The following is a 21277-nucleotide window of genomic DNA, read 5'->3' on the forward strand; positions in this document are numbered from 1 at the left end:
TAAGGCAGAAGATAGTAGAGCAACATCATTAAAGTACTCACAAGGGGGGGGGGGGGAATCCTCTCAATTTATAATTCTAGTCTGAGTGAAAATATTTTTTTAAAATATATTTTATTGATTTTTCACAGAGAGGAAGAGAGAAGGATAGAGAGTTAGAAACATCGATGAGAGAGAAACATCGATCAGCTGCCTCCTGCACACCCCCTACTGAAGATGTGCCCTCAACAAAGGTACATGCCCTTGACCGGAATCGAACCTGGGACCTTTCAGTCCGCAGGCCGACGCTCTATCCACTGAGCCAAACCGGTTTCAGCTGAGTGAAAATATTTTTAAAAATAGTTAAAATATATTTTTCATATATAAAAGATTGAATTTTTTTTATCACCAGTAGATTTGTAGTATAAGAAATGTTAAAAGAAGTCCTGCAAGCAGAAATAAAATTTTGCCAGATACAAATAACAAACTATGCCAAGAAATGGAAAACATCAAAGATAGTAAATGCATAAGAAAAAATATAATAGAAGTTTCTTATTATTTAAATACTAGAGGCCCAGTGCACGAAATTTGTGCACGGGGTTGTGTGTCCCTCAGCCCAGCCTGCACCCTCTCCAATCTGGGACCCCTCGAGGGATGTCCGACTGCCCGTTTAGGCCCGATCCTGGTAGGGTAATATGGACATTTTAACGATGTTGGTTCTACCAATCCATGAACATGGTATGTTCTTCCATTGGGTTAATGTAATTTTTTAAAACAATGGTAAATTTACTACCTTTGTAATTAAAAGAATCTATAATAACCAATGTGGTGAAAGGAGGAGGGTTAAGTCATTCACTGCTGATAGGAATATAATAGGAAAACATGTAAATTGACCGTACCTCCGCGATGCCCACAGTAAATCAGGAGTGAGTATGCAAACTAACCCCACAAAGATGGTGAGCCTGTGGGCGGCTTGCATGTGCGCAGGATCGGGCCTAAACGGGCAGTCGGACATCCCTTTCACAATCCAGGACTGCTGGCTCCCAGCTGCTCGCCTGCCTGCCTGCCTGATTGCCCCTCACCGCTTTTGCCTGCCAGCCTGATCACCCCCTAACCACTCCCCTGCCAGCCTGATTGATGCGTATCTGCTCCCCTGCCAGCCTTTTTGCCCCTAACTGTCCTCCTCTGTAGGCCTGGTCACCCCTAACTGCCCTCCCCTGCAGGACTGGTCACCCCTAACTGCCCTCCCCTGCAGGCCTGGTCACCCCCAACTGCTCTCACCTGCAGGCCTGGGTCCCCCCCAACTGCCCTTCCCTGCAGGCCCAGTCGCCCCCAACTTCCCTCCTCTGCCGGCCTGGTCACACCTAACTGCCCTCCCCTGCAGGCCTGGTCCCTCCCAAATGCCCTCCCCTGCTGGCCTGATCGCCCACAACTGCCCTCCCTTGCAGTCCTGGTCCCTCCCAACTGCCCTCCCCTGCTGGCCATCTTGTGGCGGCCATCTTGTGTCCACATGGGGGCAGCCATCTTGTGTGCTGGAGCGATGGTCAATTTGCATATTACTCTTTTATTAGATAGATATTTAAAGATAATTAACAATTTAAACAAACAATAATGTAATGTCAGTTTTGTAACATCTGTGAAAGTAAAATACATGACAACAATAGCACAAAGATTGCCCGGGGAAAATGAAATTTTGTTACAGTGAAGTTTCTATACAAGATGTGAAGTGGTATAATATCCACTTGAAGATAGACTGTGACAAGTTAAAATCCTATATAATAAAGAGCTAATATGCAATTAGTCATCACGCCCTCATGCCATCACACCATAATGGCTCAGACACTCAGGCTGGGGAGAGAGGAATGGGGACCAGCCAGGCTGCAGCCTGGAAGAGGGACAACCCACCCGCTCTAGGGTCCCGGGTGCCAGCAGCTGCGCCTGTGCCTCTGGCCCAGGAGAGGGAAAAGCCACCTGCCCCACAGTCCTGGATGGCAGCAGCTGGGGCTGCGGCCTGGGAGAGGAACAAGCTGCCCGGCCTGTGGTCTTGGGCACTAGCAGATGCACCTGCGCCTGCGGCCCAGGAGAAGGACAAGCCGCACACCCTGTGGTCCCGGGTGCCTGCGGCTGCAGCCTGGGTGAAGCCAGCCCGGGTCCTGGGTTCCTGTGACTGGCCAGAGGGAGGGAAGCCCAGGTCCTTGGTGCGGGGTGAGGCAGAGGCAGTTAGGGGCAATCAGGCCAGAAGGCAAGCAGTTAGGGGCGATCAGGCAAGCAGGCAGAGGGGTTAGGGGCAATCAGGCAAGGAGGCAGAGGGGTTAGGGGCGATCAGGCAAGCAGGCAGGCTGGTAAGTGGTTAGGAGCCAGTGGTCCCAGATTGCGAGAGGGTGCAGGCTGGGCTGAGGGAATACTCCCCCCTCAGTGCATGAATTTTGTGCACCGGGCCACTGGTAGGAATATAATCTAGCACAATCTTTCTAGAAAGCAGTATGGGAACCTTAAAAAGATTGAATCCTTTGACCCAGTGATTTTACTTTTGGGAACTTATCCTTAAAAAAAAAATAATTGAAAATGCGAGTACAAAGCTACTCACAGAACCTTTGTTTAAAATTTTCATGGTTACTTACTGGTTTTCTTTTACCAATTCAAACCTGTAAAAATGTTTTAACTTTTTATAATTTTTTTTTTCTTTCATTATAAAAGATCTGCCTAAAAGAAGTAAAAATCTTCCTTTCCACCTTCCAATTCCACCTGTTCTGCACTCCCAGCTGACACCGTAGCTTTCTTTGTTCTTTTTTTTTTTAATTTCTGTATTGATTAAGGTGTCACATATTTGTCCTCATCCCCCCATTCCCATCCCACACCCCTCCCCATGGATGCCCCAACCCCCTGTTGAACTTAACCATTGGTTAGGCTCATATGCATGCACACAAGACCTTTGGTTGATCTCTCCCCCCTCCCCCCACCCTTCCCTATCCTCCCTCTGAGGCCTGATAGTCCGATCGATGCCTCCTTGTTTCTGGTTCTGTTCTTGTTCATCAGTCTATGTTGTTCATCATCTCCCCTAGATGAGCAAAATCATGTGTCACTAGAGATATACTTATAAGAATTGAATGTGAGACGAGCAATAATAGTTATGCTGACAGGCAAATGAATCAGTCTGTAGTGAGTTTCTTTCTGGACCAACAGTTCTTTTGAGACCCAATATCAATGTCCACCAGTTCCTTATGAGTACATGTCGGCACTGACCCCTCAGCTCTGGATGGTGGACAAATGGTGGTAATGCAGGTCCGACTCCCTCTGGTTTGGTCTCGGCCGGACCCAGGGGCACGGCTTCACCCCGATCCAGGGGCCCACGGCCTCACCCGGACCCGGGACCCAGCCTCACCTGGATACAGGGGCACACGGCCTCGCCCGGACCCGGGATCTAGCTTCCCCCGGAGCCAGGGGCACGTGGCCTCTCCCAGACCCAGGGTCGCGTGGCCTCACCCGGATCCAGGGGCCCACGGCCTCACCCGGACCCGGGACCCAGGCTCACCCGGATCCAGGGGCCCACGGCCTCACCCGGACCCGGGACCCAGCCTCACCCGGATCCAGGGGCCCACGGCCTCACCCGGACCCGGGACCCAGGCTCACCCGGATCCAGGGGCCCACGGCCTCACCCGGACCCGGGACCCAGCCTCACCCGGATCCAGGGGCACACGGCCTTGCCCAGACCCAGGATTCAGCTTTACCTGGACCCAGGGGCGCATGGCCTCACCTGGACCCAGGGGCACGTGGCCTCTCCCGGGCCTGGGACCCAGCCTCACCCGGATCCAGAGGCACACGGCCTCGCCCGGACCCGGGATCTAGCTTCCCCTGGACCCAGGGGCACGTGGCCTCACCAGGACCCAGGGGCGCGTGGCCTCTCCCAGACCCAGGGTCGCGTGGCCTCACCCGGATCCAGGGGCCCACGGCCTCACCCGGACCCGGGACCCAGGCTCACCCGGATCCAGGGGCCCACGGCCTCACCCGGACCCGGGACCCAGCCTCACCCGGATCCAGGGGCACACAGCCTCGCCCAGACCCAGGATTCAGCTTTACCTGGACCCAGGGGGGCATGGCCTCACCCGGACCCAGGGGCGCGTGGCCTCTCCCGGGCCTGGGACCCAGCCTCACCCGGATCCAGGGGCACACGGCCTCGCCCGGACCCGGGATCTAGCTTCCCCTGGACCCAGGGGCACGTGGCCTCTCCCAGACCCAGGGTCGCGTGGCCTCACCCGGATCCAGGGGCCCACGGCCTCGCCCGGACCCGGGACCCAGCCTCACCCGGATCCAGGGGAACACGGCCTCGCCCAGACCCAGGATTCAGCTTCATCTGGACCCAGGGGCGCATGGCCTCACCCGGACCCAGGGGCGCGTGGCCTCTCCCGGGCCTGGGACCCAGCCTCACCCAGATCCAGGGGCACACGGCCTCGCCCGGACCCGGGATCTAGCTTCCCCCGGACCCAGGGGCACGTGCGTAGCTTTCTTGCTTCCCTTTTTTCTTATAAACTCCCTTCCTCCCTCTTAAGGTAACTGTTAATGCTTCCTTTCTCAGTCTCAAGGGTTGAGAGCCTGGTTTTGAATCCTGTATCTGTCATAGACTGTGTATCCTTAGATGTGAAACCCACCTCAGAGGATTCCTGAATTAAATGAGTTAGTAGTTCATGCAAAGTACTTAATTCAGAACAGTGTCTGGCATATAGAATGCTATCAATAAATGTCAGCTACTATTTTCTGTGTGTGTGCAAATGTGTTTTTAAAAGGATGTACAGCCCTAGCTGGTTTGGTTCAGAGGATAGAGCATTGGACTGCAGACTGAAGGATCCCGGGTTCGATTCCTGGTCAGGGCACATGCCCGGGTTTTGGGGCTTGGTCCCCAGAAGGGGGCGTGCAGGAGGCAGCCGATCAATGATTCTCTCTCATCATTGCTGTTTCTACCTCTCTCTTCCTCTCTGAAGTCAATAAAAATATAGTTTAAAAAATTTTAAAAAGGATGTACAGACAAATGGCATTCTAAGAATATTGTTCTGTATCTTGCCCTTTTCCACTTCAGATATGAATTAGAAATACTCAGAGTTTTGAATATACCAGATTTGCTATGCAGTCTGCATGCTTTATCACATTTGAGCCTCACAAAAACCCCATGAGGTTGTATCAGTCACCACATCCATCTCCCACTTTATAGATAAGGAAATAAATTCAGAAAGGTTAAATAATTTTGCCCAAGGTCACAAAGCTAGGGAATGGCAGAGCTGGGACAAATATATATTAGTGAGTTAATACATGCTGTTAAAGTGGTAATGCCCATTGTCATGGAAATACACATTTCAAGTTAGAAAAAGAATAGTTACACATGCTTAGGTATGCACAGAATTGCTCTAAAAGGATACATAAGAATCTGATAGTCGTGGCTGTTTTTAGCAAAGGAATTTGGAAACTGAGATGCAAGGACAAGGATGGGAGAAAAGCTTACTTATAGTGTATACTCTTGTACTGCTGATTTTTGTGCACTGTTCCTATACCTATTCAAACAAATTAATTTGATAAAAAATAAAACCTTACCTTGCATTCACAGCTGCAAACTCTAAAAATCCAGGTTGATAAGGTGACAAAAGAATATTGTCCTCCTTCTATGCCACACCAATCGCTCCCAATCTTTATGAGCACAGCCCCCAGATGTCTGTCACTTCAGAATGGCCAGTTTAGCCTTCTGATTGCCCCTATGAGGCACAGGAGTGACCAATTTACCAGGAAACCAACTCTCCTCCTAGTATTATAAAATCCTATCTGTCCCTTTACCAATTCATTTCTCCTTCCTAATCAGTATTTTGCTCATCTTCTACCTTCCTGGTTTAAGCTATATTTCTCTCTACATTCTAAATTCTCACATCAGTTAAGAGTATCAAGTAGAAAGAACCCCTGGACAGAAAGTCTGAAAACTGCTACTTACTGGGTCTTAACTTGGTAAAGTTACTTAACATTCTCAGGGCAAAGCCTTGTGGTATATAAAATGGCAATAATTATTAACACCTTCCTGAGAAGGCTGCTTTAAGACAATGTTTGTGAAAAAAATGCTTTGTAAACTATAAAATTCTATTCAACTGTTAATTATTACTCTTGGTATATCTCGAGTAGATTGTAAGCTCTTTGTCCACAGGGACTACTTTTCTAAATTCTCCAATGTGCCCACACCTAGCAGACACTCAATAAATGTTTGTTGGATTTTTTTAAAGAGAAAATGCCAAACGTTAAGGGTGGGGTAAGGATCACCACCTTTGCTTTGAATCTTTAGGGTTCCTACAAAAGGAAGATTGAGGTCACTTGCCCTGCTTTCTCCAGTGGAAATGTGATGTGCATTTGCTCTGCATTCTCTGTGTCACAAGTAAACTCTGAATTCTGCTTTTTCAGTAAAGATATCAGATAATCCATACACCCTCCTGGGACTCATTCTGTCAGAAGCGGAATGGTTTACATGTTTAGATCTAAAAGATGCCTTTTTCTGCCTTCAGCTGGCACCCTCCAGTCAGCCCCCGTTTGCCTTCGAGTGGGAAAACCCAACCACAGGGGCTAAGGAACAGTTCACCTGGACCAGACTGCCACAAGGGTTCAAGAACTCCCCAACTCTTTTTAGTGGAGCACTTGCAGCAGATTTGTCCAAATTTCCAGGACAGGACATGGGGTGCATTCTACTCCAATATATAGACGACCTCCTACTGGCTGGCTCCACACGAACTCAGTGTTGGGAAGGAACACGAACCATTCTAAGACTCTTAACTGAAACAGGTTACCGGATGTCCAAAACAAAGGCTCAAATCTGTCAGAGGGAAGTCAAATACCTAGGTTTCCAAATTACCCAAGGGAAACAAAGACTAGGAACTGAAAGAAAACAGGCAGTATGTGTCATACCAGTTCCCAGGACTCAGTGACAGATTCGGGAATTCCTAGGGGCAGCAGGGTTCTGTTGAATTTGGATCACAGGATTCTCAGATCTAGCTAAGCCCCTCTATGAAACCTTAAAAGGAGAGGAAAAGGCACCCATTAACTGGAGGCCTGAACAGGAAAAGCCTTCGCCACCATAAAGACAAAGCTCATCGCGGTGCCGACCCTAGGGCTCCCAGATCTGACATGGGACTTTAACCTTTTCATTCACGAGAACAACGGGGTAGCCCTAGGAGTTCTGACTCAGGAGTTGGGACCCTGGCAGAGGCCAGTAGCCTACCTCTCCAAACAGATTGACCTGGTTGCCTCCGGGCAGCCCCCATGCCTCAGGACCCTTGTAGCCACGGCCTTGTTAGTCAAAGAGGTAGACAAACTCACTCTGGGACAGAACTTAGATGTTAAAGTGTCTCATGCTGTTGTCACCCTAATGGAAGCTAAGGGGCAACATTGGCTGACTCATGCTCAGATGACTCAATACCACTATTATATGTGAAATCCACCAATAAGATTAGAGACAGTAAGAACTCTTAATCCTGCCACTTTCCTACCCATCACAGAGGGAACCCCTGAGCATGACTGTCTAGAAGTCCTAAAGGAGGCTTACTCCAGCCGGCCAGATCTAACAGATAGGCCTCTACAGAATCCGGACTTAGTATTGTTCACGGATGGCAGTAGCTTCCTAGAGGAAGGAAAAAGACGAGCCAGGTATGCAGTGGTATCAAACTTTGAGATAACAGAGGCACAGGCCCTGCCTGAAAGATGGTCAGCACAGAGGGCAGAACTTTGGGCCCTAGTCAGAGTCTTAAATCTCAGTAAGGATACGTGCACCAACATCTACACTGACTCACACTATGCCTTTGCTACCCTGCATATCCATGGGGCCATATACAAGGAAAGGGGGCTCCTCACGGCCAGAAGAAAAGGAATCAAAAATCAGAATGAGATCTTGAAGTTACTAGAAGCAGTCTGGGAGCCCAAGGAAGTAGCAGTCATCCATTGTAGAGGACACCAAAAAGGAAAAGACTCATGTCAGAAGGGAACCATCCCGCCCGCAGACACAGCGGCAAGGCTAGCTGCTAAGGTGCCATCTCGGATCATGCTGGTTCCTGAATTATCTGAACCTCCAAAATATACCCCTCAAAAAGAATGGGCCCAATGAGAAGGGGGTAAAAGGACGAAGGAAGGTTGGTGGATATTCCCAGATCAGAGGGTCTATGTTCCAGAACAGTTAGCTCATAGAGTAGTCCTCCAGCAGCATGAACTTACCCATTTAGGGAAGAGGGCTCTAGAAGCCTTGTTAAGCAGATACTATCTAACTGCTCGTCTCCCCTCCTTATGCGCCTCAGTCTCTCAGCGCTGCCTCCTCTGTGCACAGAACAATGCAAGGCAGGGTCCTGTAGGACCGATAGGAATTCAGCGCTATGGGCAGGCTCCCTTTGAAGATCTACAGGTAGACTTTACAGAAATAGGGCCTAGTAGAGGAAATAAATATATTTTAGTTTTTGCCTGCACCTTTTCAGGCTGGGTTGAGGCATTACCTGCACGGAGAAGGCGAGAGAAGTCACTAAGGAGTTAATGAAGGACATAATTCCGTGGTATGGAATGCCATTAACCATAGGGTCAACTAATGGCCCAGCCTTTATAGCTGAGGTAGTACAGCAGGTAACTAAGGCCTTAGGAAATAAGTGGAACTTACATACAGCCTACAGGCCCCAGAGTTCAGGGAAAGTAGAACGCATGAACCGGACTCTGAAGCAGGCTATGGGTAAGCTATGCCAGTAGATGAACTTACCCTAGACAGATATCTTACCACTTGTGCTCCTGCGGGTGTGCTGGGCCCCTAGAACCAGGGTAGTGTGCTCTCCATTTGAAATTCTATATGGCAGACCCCCCTTCCTTAATTCAACCGAAGGGATATTTGGGGGAAATAGGGGACTTAGAAATTCAGAAACAGCTACAAGGACTTGGGAAAACTATCCTTGAAGTCCACAGATGGGTTACTGATCGATTGCCCATCTCTCTAGGAACAGCTGTGCACCCTCACAAGCTGGGGACCAGGTTTGGGTAACCGATTGGAAAAAGGAACCCCCTAAAGCCAACCTGGAAGGGACCTTATCCAGTCGTACTAACCACCCCCTCAGCTCTCAAAGTTGCAGGACTGAACACCTGGATCCACCATTCCCGGGTTAAAGCAGCCCATCAGCTGGACAATCAGCATCCAGAGTGGAAGGTGACCTCTGACCTGAACCACCCCCTGCATGTCATCTTCAAGAAGACGATGGATCCAGCTGACCAACCTGAATCTCCTTATGCCCTCCTAGCTGAATAATTATTGTTTCTCTGTGTGTGTTTTTCTAACAGTTTTATTCTTTCTTCATACAAGTGTCGCCGGAACCCCAGACTGGTACTGGGAGGAGAACTTCTCTGCCCTTGCTACTCTGATGACCCCCTTGGGGAAGATGAGGAAGACTCGGGATACTGAACCCCCTTTTTTGTTGCCCCCCCCCCCTTCAGCAGTAAGTAGCTAGAGCGGTCATCAACCTTATCCCCAATTTCTGAGTTTTTTTGTAATCCCCAACGCTAAGAATAGCTTGTGTAACAGGAGGGGGGAATGAAAAGGAAAATGGGCAGGGGGAGGCTTGCAACCTAGTTCAGTATCTCATTAAAACTGTAGTCTTACTTCCCCACTCTGACTTGGGCGGAGCTGCAGAGCCTAACACCAGGGCCCCGCCAAGACTGACTTGGGCAGAGCTGCGGGGACCCTCAGGGGCCTGCCACAGGAGGAAATATATAGGTCAGAGCCTCCCAGGAGTTCAGTTCAGGCTTTGGATCCGGAATTCCACTGGACTAGCAGATCTGTGAAATAAAGGTTAAACTTTCCTCCCTCAGAGTGCTGGCTGATTGTTCTCCCGTGCATTCTGCCACAACAAATCCTCACCTGAGGATATTTTCCATTGATTTTTAGAGGTAGTGGAAGGGAGGGGGAGAGACACAGAGAGAGAAACGTCCATGTGAGAGAGATACATTGATTGGTTGCCTCCTATAGGAGCCCTGACTGGGACCAGGGATTGAACCTACAACTGAAGTACGTGCCCTTGACCAGAATCAAACCCGAGACCCTTAAGTCTGCAGGCCAAAGCTCTATCCACTGAGTGAAGCTGGCTAGGGCTGTAATACTTTTAAATTGTAAAATTATGCTTCAAGTTCTACAATTTGAGTATAAACACAATGTGTATAAAAGTACATGAAACTCAAATTCGAATCAATTGTATCACAAATTTGAATTGTAGTAATCCTGCCAGTTACATTAAAAGAAAATTCATCTTGAAAAGTATGTATTTAGACAGTTCTCATTAATATGTTTCTCAAAGCAAAAAGTGGTAAAAAGTATTCTTTACATAGTCTGCAGTGACTTTTCTCCACCACTAGATGGTATTATCAGCTTCAGAAATCTAAAGAATAAAAGGGGAGATGTCTAAATCATTGCTGCCATCCTCAAATTTCCTGCCTCAGTATACTCATATACTTGTATTCATCAGGTCATAAGTCTCAATCCTTGGCTTGCCATATATGGTCACTACAATCTTAAAGAGAATCAAATAAATACAGTTAAAATCTGAAGTAGAAGGTGGGAAAGCTTACTCTTAACTTTTCACAAAAGGTTTTCAATTCATTTATAGAATTAAGTAAGAAAGAAAACTGAAGAAAAACACTATAAAGGTTGTCCTCGTCGGTTTGGCTCAGTGGATAGGACATCAGCCTGTGGACTGAAGGGTTGTGGATTCGATTCCAATCAAGGGCACATGCCCAGGTTGCAGGCTCCATGCCCAGTAGGGGAAGTGCAGGAGGCAGCCGATCAATGATTCTCTCTCATCATTGATGTTTCTATCTCTCTCTTCCTCTCCCTTCTCTCTGAAATCAATAAAAATATATTTAAAACAAAATAAAACACTATAAAGGTTTATCAGTTGCACTTTAGCACTTCAAAAACAGTTTACTATTACTTTTCTAATCTGTTTATCTTAAAAACAAGTTTTTGCTAACGACTGTATTTTTAACCAGCACTTTTATTTTTTTAAAAAATTATTTTTATTGATTTCAGAGAAGGGAGAGGGAGAGAGAGAGAGAAACATCAGTGATGAGAGAATCATTGACCAGCTGCCTCCTGCACGCCCCTTATTGGGGATCGAGCCTGCAACCCGGGCATGTGCCCTTGACTGGAATCGAACCCGGGACCCTTCAGTCCACAGGCCAATGCTCTATCCACAGAGCCAAACCAGCACTTTTAAAGTATTTGGACTAATTTGGAGTCCAGAGTAGAAGCAATACTAGTTTGTATTATGAAATCAAGTTCTAAGAGATCAAAAAAGACCACAAATTTTAATATCCTAACACTGATAACTAGGTAATTCTTTTCTTTAAAAAATATATTTTTATTGATTTCGGAGAGGAAGGGAGAGGGAGGGAGAGAGAGATAGAAACATCAATGATGAGAGAGAATCATTTGTCGGCTGTCTCCTGCTCGCCTCACACAGGGGATCAAGCCTACAACCCAGGCATATTCCTTGACCAGGAATCCAACCCGTGACCTCTTGGTTCATAGGTCGTATGCTCAACCACTGAGCCATGCCAGCTGGGCTAGGTAATTCTTTATAAAAGAAACAACTTCCTAAAACAACAGGCTCAAACCATTCTAATTCTAAGCAACACATTCTAGGAAGCTTAAAAAAAACTTTAAAGATCATTAATCTAAATGGAAGGATAGAACAATATCAGATGAAATCTAAGCCTTTTTATATTACATGTAAAAGTGTCAAAACCACCTGTTTGAAAAAGTTTAAAACAAGTGAGGATTCAATTTGAGAACTTTCCCATACCTTTTAAAAACCAAGTACAACTTGGCTAACTTTACATAAAAATGATTAACCTGGTTTTGTATAAATTTAAATGAAAAGAAACTATAAAATAATTTTAGGTTTATATTTAAAACTTGATTACTTCTTAGAACATGCCTGTATTAAAATAAACAAGTACTACAATGTAAATAAAAAATTAACAGAAAGCCTGGTGATGACAAAATGTACTAGTATCCCAAGTTCACATTTCTGTATTAGACAGTAGACCAATTATTAACTCTATAATTCACTAAAACACTTATATAAACACAGAAATCCTGAACCATTAGCATCATTTGATTAACTCTTTTAAAAAACTTTGAGATAAAGTTTTCTTTTAAAAAAATTCAGATCTTTATCACTATTGTACATTAGTTTATCCTAATTTTCTTAATTCTGCAAAATGTATTCAATATTGAGGTACATCCAACGGTAGAAGTTAAGATAGTATAATTTACTCAAATTTCTTCTTGAAATTGATAATTGACTGAATGACGTACCTTCAGAGTTATGTGCAGTTTTCTTGTGTTTCCTGCAATAAACCCTATAAAAATGAAGAAATTAAAAATTATCAAGTAAACAAACTAAACCCATTTTTCAAATTTAAAAAATGAGGGATACACTTTACCCCAATTACAAGCTAGATTCCAAAGACCTTATTATTAAACTTTCTATGCCATTTCACTAAGCATTAAATTATTTACCGAAAACACTCTTTACGATGATGAAATGATTTGAAATGGGAAATTTTTTACAAAAGCCTAAAGAAAGTATGACTGTTAAAAAAATTTAAAGAGAAGTTGAATAATTACATGTAAATTCCTTGTGAAGGTTTTTCTCGTATTTGAGCTTTATCATGCAATGCACAGTGGTAGTGGTATGTCCTGTGACAAGTTTTCACATCACAACCAATTGTTGCTCCAGGACAATGGCACAAAGAACACATCTACAGGAAAACAATAAAATATTATTAGAGTGTGATTTTGCTAAGGCAGTGATATCAGGTTTGAGTCATATTAATCTCTGTCAAGGAAAACAAATTGGTTAATGAAAAGTTGTATAACTTAATGCTATTTTTGGGGGGTTCATGCCAAGAAGTAATTCGAATACAATTCTACCAGGGGTGCTTTTTCCCCCATGTTAAACAATAACAAAATTAATGGAATATTATTAATGTCTATTGTTTCACTGTGGTCAAGAGAAAATTTGAAATGTTGCAAATAAGGTATGTAAACTGTATAGAATTAAGAACTTTTCACAATCCAGATCTTCCTAGAAATGTATAACTGGTGAAAATGCCTCATACCAGAAAATTTTTTCCTTTATATTTCCACATAATCAATGAGAATCTTCGGGATAAAACAACTCTCACATACTATTTGGGAATCTGGTAGAATAAATTTTAAGTGAGGGAAGGAAAGAAGACAAAAAGAACTAGGTAGATTCTAAATACCTTAAGCGCTAAAAATATTTTGTGATGTAATCTGTTACTTACCTCTTGCATTATGAATTCAGACAAATAGATAAAAGAACAGACTCTTTCAACATATTTTAATATACCTTACCTTATGATTTTATTGAATAATTCATATTATTTAACTAGCTCATGATGTAAAATTAGGAAAAATTATTTTTAAAAAGTAGCATAACAACTACGTAACAATGATTGTTAGTGGTTTAACATCTCACAATGTATTGTGCAGAATAGTCTTTCAATGAGGCTATCTTCTAAGCCATAAATGCCATGCCAAAATAAACTCGTAATAAGGTAAATCTTAAAAACTGCTCATTTGTTTTTAAATGGCTAGATACCTCATTCAAAACTGTTCTTATTCCTCTTTATTCATTTTAACATAAAGAACATTTACCATCCTAATTTTAGATTACTTGGCCCTAAAGCAATTTGATTTACCAAGAGGCTAATATAGATTCCAATAAATTTTCTTATATTGCTCTAAGCAAGTCAAACTATCATTTTCAAGCTATCATTAAAAAAAATACTCATATATAAGTCAGAAACAGAAACACTCTCAATACAGGTACTTCCAAGAAAACATGAGGGCCAGTGTCAATTATTAATACTAGTGAAATATTCCACTTCCTTAAATAAATATAGAAATGTCAAAAGTATTAATGTAAAAAGAAATACTATGCCAAATTACCAAGCAGGAAATGCTGTTAAATACTTTTAGATGGCTTATAAATTCTTGAGAAGGAGGAACATTTGTACTGCAGCTTAATTATAAGGGTCTATTATTTTAGTAAATTACATTTCCTTTTTTAAAATATATTTTTATTGATCTCAGAGAGGAAAGGAGAGGGAGAGATAGATAGGAACATCAATGATGAGAGAGAATCATTGATGGGCTGCCTCCTGCATGCCCCCCACTGGGGATCGAGCCTGCAACCCAGGCATGTGCCCTGACCAGGAATCAAACTGTGACCTCCTTTATTTATAGATCAGTGCTCAAACACCGAGGCATGCCGGTGGGGCAAGTAAATTACATTGCTAATCAAAACACATAGACTTATTATAGAAATTTTGGAAAACACACAAAAAATTAAAAATCACTCATACTCACCAAGCAGAGATGCTCTTTAAGTGTTGAATGCTTATGTGAAAGTATTTTACATGTAATTTTCCTTGTACCATTTTGCACCTGTTTTTTTTTTCTTTTTTTGCAACCTGTTTTTTTTAACTTAATAAATCGAACACTACCCCATTTCATTCAAAACTCTACTGCAAATAATTCATCTTGAAATTATATCTAAAATGGGTTTGCATAAGTACATTTTGAAAAAATTTATTAAATTCAGTTAGCAGGCAAAAATGAAAGGAGAGATATTATTAAAAACTAGAGGCCCCATGCATGAAATTAGTGCAAGGGACTCGGCCCCCGCCATTGTGGCAGCTGCCTCTGCCTCGGCCCCCGCTGCCTTGGCTTTGTCTGGAAGGACATCAGGTCTAATTAGCATATTACACTTTTATTATTATAGCAGGTAGTATACCAGGATCTGGATTAAAAATGGTGGCAGAGTAGAAGGATGCTGCACGGACATGCTCCCAGGAAAAAGCTGGAATTACAACTGAAATATGGAAAGGCTTCCTGAATAATCAATGGAAAACTGACAGGAGACAACCCTGATACCCAAGGATTGAAGGTGGAGACCACATAGAGACTGGCAGGAGGGGCAGAGACGTGAAAGGGCTGGCCCGGCACCCACAGACAGCAACTGAAGTCCCGGAGAGATATCTCAGCTGTGGGGGTTGCCACTGAGAACTCTTGGGATCTAATCCCAAAGCTGGGTTCCTCAGCAGAGAACACCAAACTGAGGAGGGTACCCACATAACATCTAGCTGTGAAAAGCAGTGGGGTGCTGTCTGCCAGGGAGTGGCAGCTGAAAGTTTGGGCACCCTCTTAAGGGGCCAACACACAAAAATTCCCAGTGGAGCCACTCACCTTGTGCTCTTTCATAGGGAGGGTGAAGTGGACTGGAGCTGTGAGAGCAGACCCCAGGACTGGGGACTCAGAGGATAGAGCTCAGAAGGCAGACACCCTAAGTTTCTTGGGCTGAGTCATTCCCTCACACAACACAGGACATCTTTCCCACATAGACATCTGCCTTGCCTGGGGGGAAGGCAGCCAACACACCCTATTGGAAAACACCTTGCCCTGAGGCCACTTAAGAGATTAAAAGTAACAATTAACCTCCAGGCATAAGCAACTGCCCCACCTTGTTGAAAAAACTCTCATCACACCTGAGGACTATTGCCTGGGGGCAATTCAAGTTGGAATCCTATTAGTCTGTAGGCAGAGGTGGTCTCTCGAGGCTTTGAGTCTTAGCCTGATCCAATTAGTCAGAAACAGCCTTTAACACTGTCCTGCACTAGAGATTGAGAAGTGTAAAGGATCTACCTAAAACATAGTCACAAACCCAAACGAGACAGCCAAAATGAGGAAACAAAGAAACAACGCCCAAATGAAAGAACTAGAGAATTCTCCAGAAGAAGAGATAAATGAAGCAGAGATAAGAAATTTATCTGAAACAGAGTTCAGAGTAATGATGTTAAAAATGCTCAACAGTATGAAAAAAGATATAGTAACTATGAAAAAAGAACAGTCTGAGATAAAGAATGACATAACAAAAATAAAGAACACATTGTAAGGAATACACAGCAGATTAGGGGAAGCTGAGGATCAAATCAGTGAATTAGAAGACAGAGTGGAAAATATCACTCAATCGGAGAACCAAAAAGAAAAAACAATTAAAAAACAGGAGGACAGCTTAAGGGAGCTGTTGGACAATGTGAAACGTAACAATATTAGAATAGTAGGTGTGCCAGAAGAGGCAGAAATGGAGAAAGGAATAGAGAAGGTGTTTGAAAAAATAATGGCAGAAAATTTCCCTGTCCTGGTAAAGGAAATAGTCACACAAGTTCAGGAGGCACAGAGAACCCCAAACAAGAAGAACCCAAACAGACCCATGCCCAGACATATCATAATTAAAATGCCAAAAATTAAAGACAAAGAGAGAATATTAAAGGCAACAAGAGAAAAGAAAACTGTTACCTACAAAGGAGTTCCCATAAGGCTGACACCTGATTTCTCATCAGAAACTCCACAGGCCAGAAGGGAATGGCATGAAGTACTCAAGGTAATGGAAAGCAAGGATCTGAGACCAAGATTACTATATCCAGAAAGGCTATCATTCAAAATAGACAGTCAAATAAAGAGCTTCCCAGTTAAAAAAAGGCTAAAGGAGTTCATCTACCCTAAGTATAACCAGTTAACTACAGCAACTTAGGACTGATACTTTTTTTTTAACTGAGAAAAAGATTGCCACTTTTGTCAATTTCTCTCAAGGAAGAAAAGAGGAAAACATACCAATGAAAATGTTTTCAGGGAGTGAAAGTTCTTTTCAAGTTTAGGAGCAGGAATTTTTCTCAATTAGAATTTATAGGATCTATTTTATACAACACTCATAAATAAACAAATACCTTCTTGCATATGAAATTCTGACAAGGTACTAACAATATAGCAAAAAGTATCCACAAAAAAACTAAATATAAATTTTAAATCTGCTTGTGTACCCATGAATACAAAATGGGAACATAATTATTACCTATAAGTCTACTATGTTATATTCCAACCCCTGAAATAATTTTTCCCCTGAACTCCTATGGGACTTATGATACAGTATTCATTTTGGCTCTTATCACTTTACTTCCACATATAGCTTATTATCTTTATAAGTATATAGATTTCATCCATTAATTATATCTAGACTGATTTTTTGGAAGACTAACACTGTACCTTACAAAATAGTTAATTTTAAGCTTACTCTGTTATTAAAGGTTTTAATATCTTAAGGCAAATTTTTTCTCATTCACGTTTCTAACACCTGCAGATTTGGCAAAATTATCTTCAGGTATGCCTACAAATATTTAAACAGTCTGATCTAGGATTTGGAGAAGAACCATCAGTTGAAGGGGCAGAGAATGAGTAGAGGCAAGAATATTTGGGGGAAAGATTAGCTCTGTTAATAAACAAGGTCAAGAATAAGGAAGACATAAAGATGTTGGGAAACCAGATATGTGGAACATTATGGAAAATACAGAAAAAGGACTTCATTTGAATAATAGGAAAATGGGACCCCCACCACAGCAAGGCAGCAGTTGGTGGGACCTGAGTAATGTTATCCTGTATTCCACTTTACACAAAACATTTGCCCTCCAATTTGTTACAGTCCCTGCTGAGCCCTCAGCAGAATGACTGTTGGTTGCCATTTAATGTCATGCTTGCACTTTACCCATGGCTCTCTCAAATGTGGGAAAAGGAAAGTTAACCTGACAGAAACATGTTTTTCAAGAACAATGGTGGACCCCTTCCTTCCTGAGAAAAGGTCTGTCCCATATACTAATATTTGCTAAGGGCGAATTTCCTGTCTCCAATATAGGTATTTCAATTCTTAGCTTACCCTGCTTGTATCCTCATTTTAAATTCTTAATTTAAATAGAGGTAAAAATTTCTTTCTTGATAATTTTTGTTTCACTTTTACTCCTCTATTCAGTTTGCTATCTAGTATACCAAGTAAACTTCAGTAATCAATTACCTCTTCCAAAATGGGAAGAGGAGAATGTAAGAAAAGGTCCCATTCTATTTCAGATGTTTGAATGTCATCTTTATATTATGGTTAGAAGCTATACTATCTTTATTTTTAAATAAAATTATATATATTTAAGTTATACAACATGATGGTTAATCTTCACCTGAGGATATTTTTCCATTGATTTTTAGAGAGAGTGGAAGGGAGGGGGAGAGACACAGAGAGAGAAGCATAGATGTGAGAGAGACACATCAATTGGTTGCCTCCCACATGTGCCTGGAACCAGAGCAGGGTTTAAGCCTACAACCAACGTACATATCCTTGACCGGAATCAAACCTGGGACCCTTTAGTCCAAGGGCTGACACTCTCTCCTCTGATCCAAACCGGCTAGGGCACAACATGATGTTTTAATATAAATATGCATAGTTGAAATGATTACTACAGTCGAGCTAATTAATGTTCATTTCTTTATATAGCTACCATTTTTTGGTGCATGTGGTGAAAGCACCAGAAAATCTACTCTCAGCAAATTTCCAGTATATAATATAGTATTATTAACTATTGTCATCATGCTCTACATGAAAGCTCTAGACTTATTCATCCTACATAATAGCAACTTTATAGCCCTTGACCAACATCTCCCTATGTTCCGTATCTCCCCACCCCTGGTAAACACTGTTCTGATGTCTGAGAAGCTATACTATGTTAACCTTTTGCACTCGGATGTCGAGTGTGACTCGACACGGTTAGCATTAGAATAAAGGAATCGAGAAAAAAAGCAAGCGAGTGCAAAGGGTTAAGACTAGAGGCCCAATGCATGAAGTTCATGCAAGAATGGACCTTCCTCCCCCTGACTGCCAGCACCGCCTTCGCTCTGGCCGGAGCCGCCTTTCCACCTTCCCACGCTGCCCAGAGGCCCGGAGCAGCTGGGGCGGTGCGGAACGCCTTCGTCGTCGCCATGACGACAACGCAAGTGTCCCACCACTGTGCACCTGCATATGCAAATTAACCCGCCATCTTTGTTGGTTTAATTTGCATACTCACTCCTGATTGGCTGGTGGGCATCACAAAGGTATGGTCAATTTGCATCTTACTCTTTTATTAGTGTAGATTAGGTTGTGGCACATAAGCAGAGTCTCAAGAAGCTGAGCCACTCATAAAAGAGGAACCAAGTCACGCATGAGAGGAGATAACAGAAACTGAAAGGACCATGACTTAGCTAAAGTCCCACAGGGGCCAAAGGCTGGGACATACCTGCTCCTCAGTCAATTGAACCAGGCCAGGATTGAAAGTCAGTTTGCAAAAGGAAGAAGTCTTAAGGAATAAAAGGAAAAATACTGCTTTCTCAGTAGCTAAGGAAAACCCAACTAAGAACACAGATAGATATAAATAAAGTCAAATTAAAATAAGATCGACATATTCTAGAATAGGGAAAAAGAGAAGGCTCTTGGGGAAAAGCTGAAATCTGATGACTAGAGTCAAGGGAGAGAGGGCTCTCTAAGACTTAGCTTTGCCCTGTTTAATTGCTGTATATCTACGATATACATCAGTAACTGACCATAGTGTATAGATATAAATTCTCACAGCTAAGTAGTTACTACTCTCAAGACACTTGCTCCAAGAAAATGGCTACAAATGTTCAGAGAATGTTCTTGAATCTGAAGGCAAAGAAAAAATACCCAAAGTGCTTGGAGTTGGAAACAGGGTACATAGGATATTTTTACAGGAAACGAGACAAAAAGTGAGAGCAGTCAACCTTACACTGGTGTTTGTTTTTAATAAAAGCAGCACAGTGTAGTTGGGGCAAGTTTTCAGAGCTTCCTAAAAAATGCTCTTAACTCCAGGTTTATTGCTTTATTTATAGTAACACCTAACATATCCAACACAGAAAATAGAGTAAGTTCTGAATTATCTAGTTCACTGACAGTTATCCATCCCATTTATTTGTTAAAATTTCCTAAAAGTAATACCATTTCATGGGAGGGTAGACCATGATCTTATAACCATTTCTGGTTTATCATTATAGCTACAATATATAATAATTAAGTCTAAATATAAAGCTAGAAAGCAAAAATAAAATCTGAAAGCTGTTAAAGTCACTGGAAAGTGACAAACCTGATAGAGTAGGACCTTAAATTCTAAGTGCTTCTAAAATAGAGAACTTCTAAAAATTACTTATTTTACTAGAGTAACAAACTAAATCCAAGCAGTTACTGAAAAAGTAATTTCAAAAGTCTTTTGGAAATTGGAGGGCAATGAACTATAAGTCTATCAAGTTCTTTTTTTTTTTTAATATTTTATTGATTTTTTTACAGAGAGGAAGGGAGAGGGATAGAGAGTTAGAAACACCGATGAGAGAGAAACATCGATCAGCTGCCTCCTGCACACTCCCCACTGGGGATGTGCCCGCAACCAAGGTACATGCCCCTGACCAGAATCGAACCTGGGACCCTTGAGTCCACAGGCTGACGCTCTATCCACTGAGCCAAACCAGTTAGGGCTATAAGTCTATCAAGTTCTTACTTAAACTAGTCTCCTGACCTTGCTCTGAATATCACATACTCCTACTCCATCCATATTTATGAATCATCATTGACGAGAAGTATAAATTCCCTTATTGGAGCTTTTCAAGTTTCTTTTTTCATCTGAAAGATTCAGACAGACTTTTTATGAGCTGAGATCATTAGGTTTAGGTTCTTCTAAAGTGTAAGTCTTTCATGCTAAAATGTATGCTAAACTGTCATGCTATTGCTATACATCATTTGTGAAGAACCCCAAATATACATTCATGCTTGAGTAAGTACCAAGTCACCCCCCAAAACCAGACATGACTATTTTTTATTATTGGTTTACATTCTCCTCCATTAGCACAAATAAGTAAGAAGTAATTATATAATGAAATAAATTGACAGTATTCCAAATTACAAAGAAGTATTAAATGAAGGCAAAGAAAAAATATTTCAATTTTTAAAAAAATTTAGCTGATTCAGTAATAGTCAAAGACCTGATTTTCTCCATCATTGGACTTGAAGTTTCTCTTTGGCCTTACATTCATTCTCCTTAATTACTTCCAAAGTAAAGCAAAGTTGAGTTTAATATAAACGATGTAAAATATCTGCACACATTAAGTTAATCTGCATGTCATAATGAGAGCTTTTTAAAAAAATTCATATTTATATGAATACATTCATGGTTCATGTACACTTAGTTACATAGAAAATTTCCCCTGCAAAATACCTTAAGGTGGAGTCCTGCAAACCCAATCCAGACCACCACCTGTTTTTATAAAGTTTTATCAGAACACAGACATGCTCATTTTTGTGTGTGTATTGTTTGTGCC

General features: G+C 42.5%; 1 protein-coding gene across 5 annotated transcripts in view; it reads right to left on the minus strand.

Moving 5' to 3' along the window:
* The window catches only part of PHF6 (PHD finger protein 6), an 86057-nt gene that overhangs the window by 27159 nt on the left and 37621 nt on the right, over positions 1-21277 (minus strand). For all 5 annotated transcript variants that reach the window (XM_079764320.1, XM_079764317.1, XM_079764318.1 and 2 more), the window contains 2 exons: positions 12641-12774; positions 12329-12372 (listed from right to left, as the gene is read on the minus strand). In XM_079764320.1, the coding sequence (XP_079620446.1) occupies positions 12329-12372; positions 12641-12774 (178 nt within the window). The remainder of the gene's footprint in view (positions 1-12328; positions 12373-12640; positions 12775-21277) is intronic.

This window comes from Cnephaeus nilssonii (genome assembly GCF_951640355.1).
Source record: "Cnephaeus nilssonii genome assembly, chromosome: X".
Taxonomy (NCBI): Eukaryota; Metazoa; Chordata; class Mammalia; order Chiroptera; family Vespertilionidae; genus Cnephaeus; species Cnephaeus nilssonii.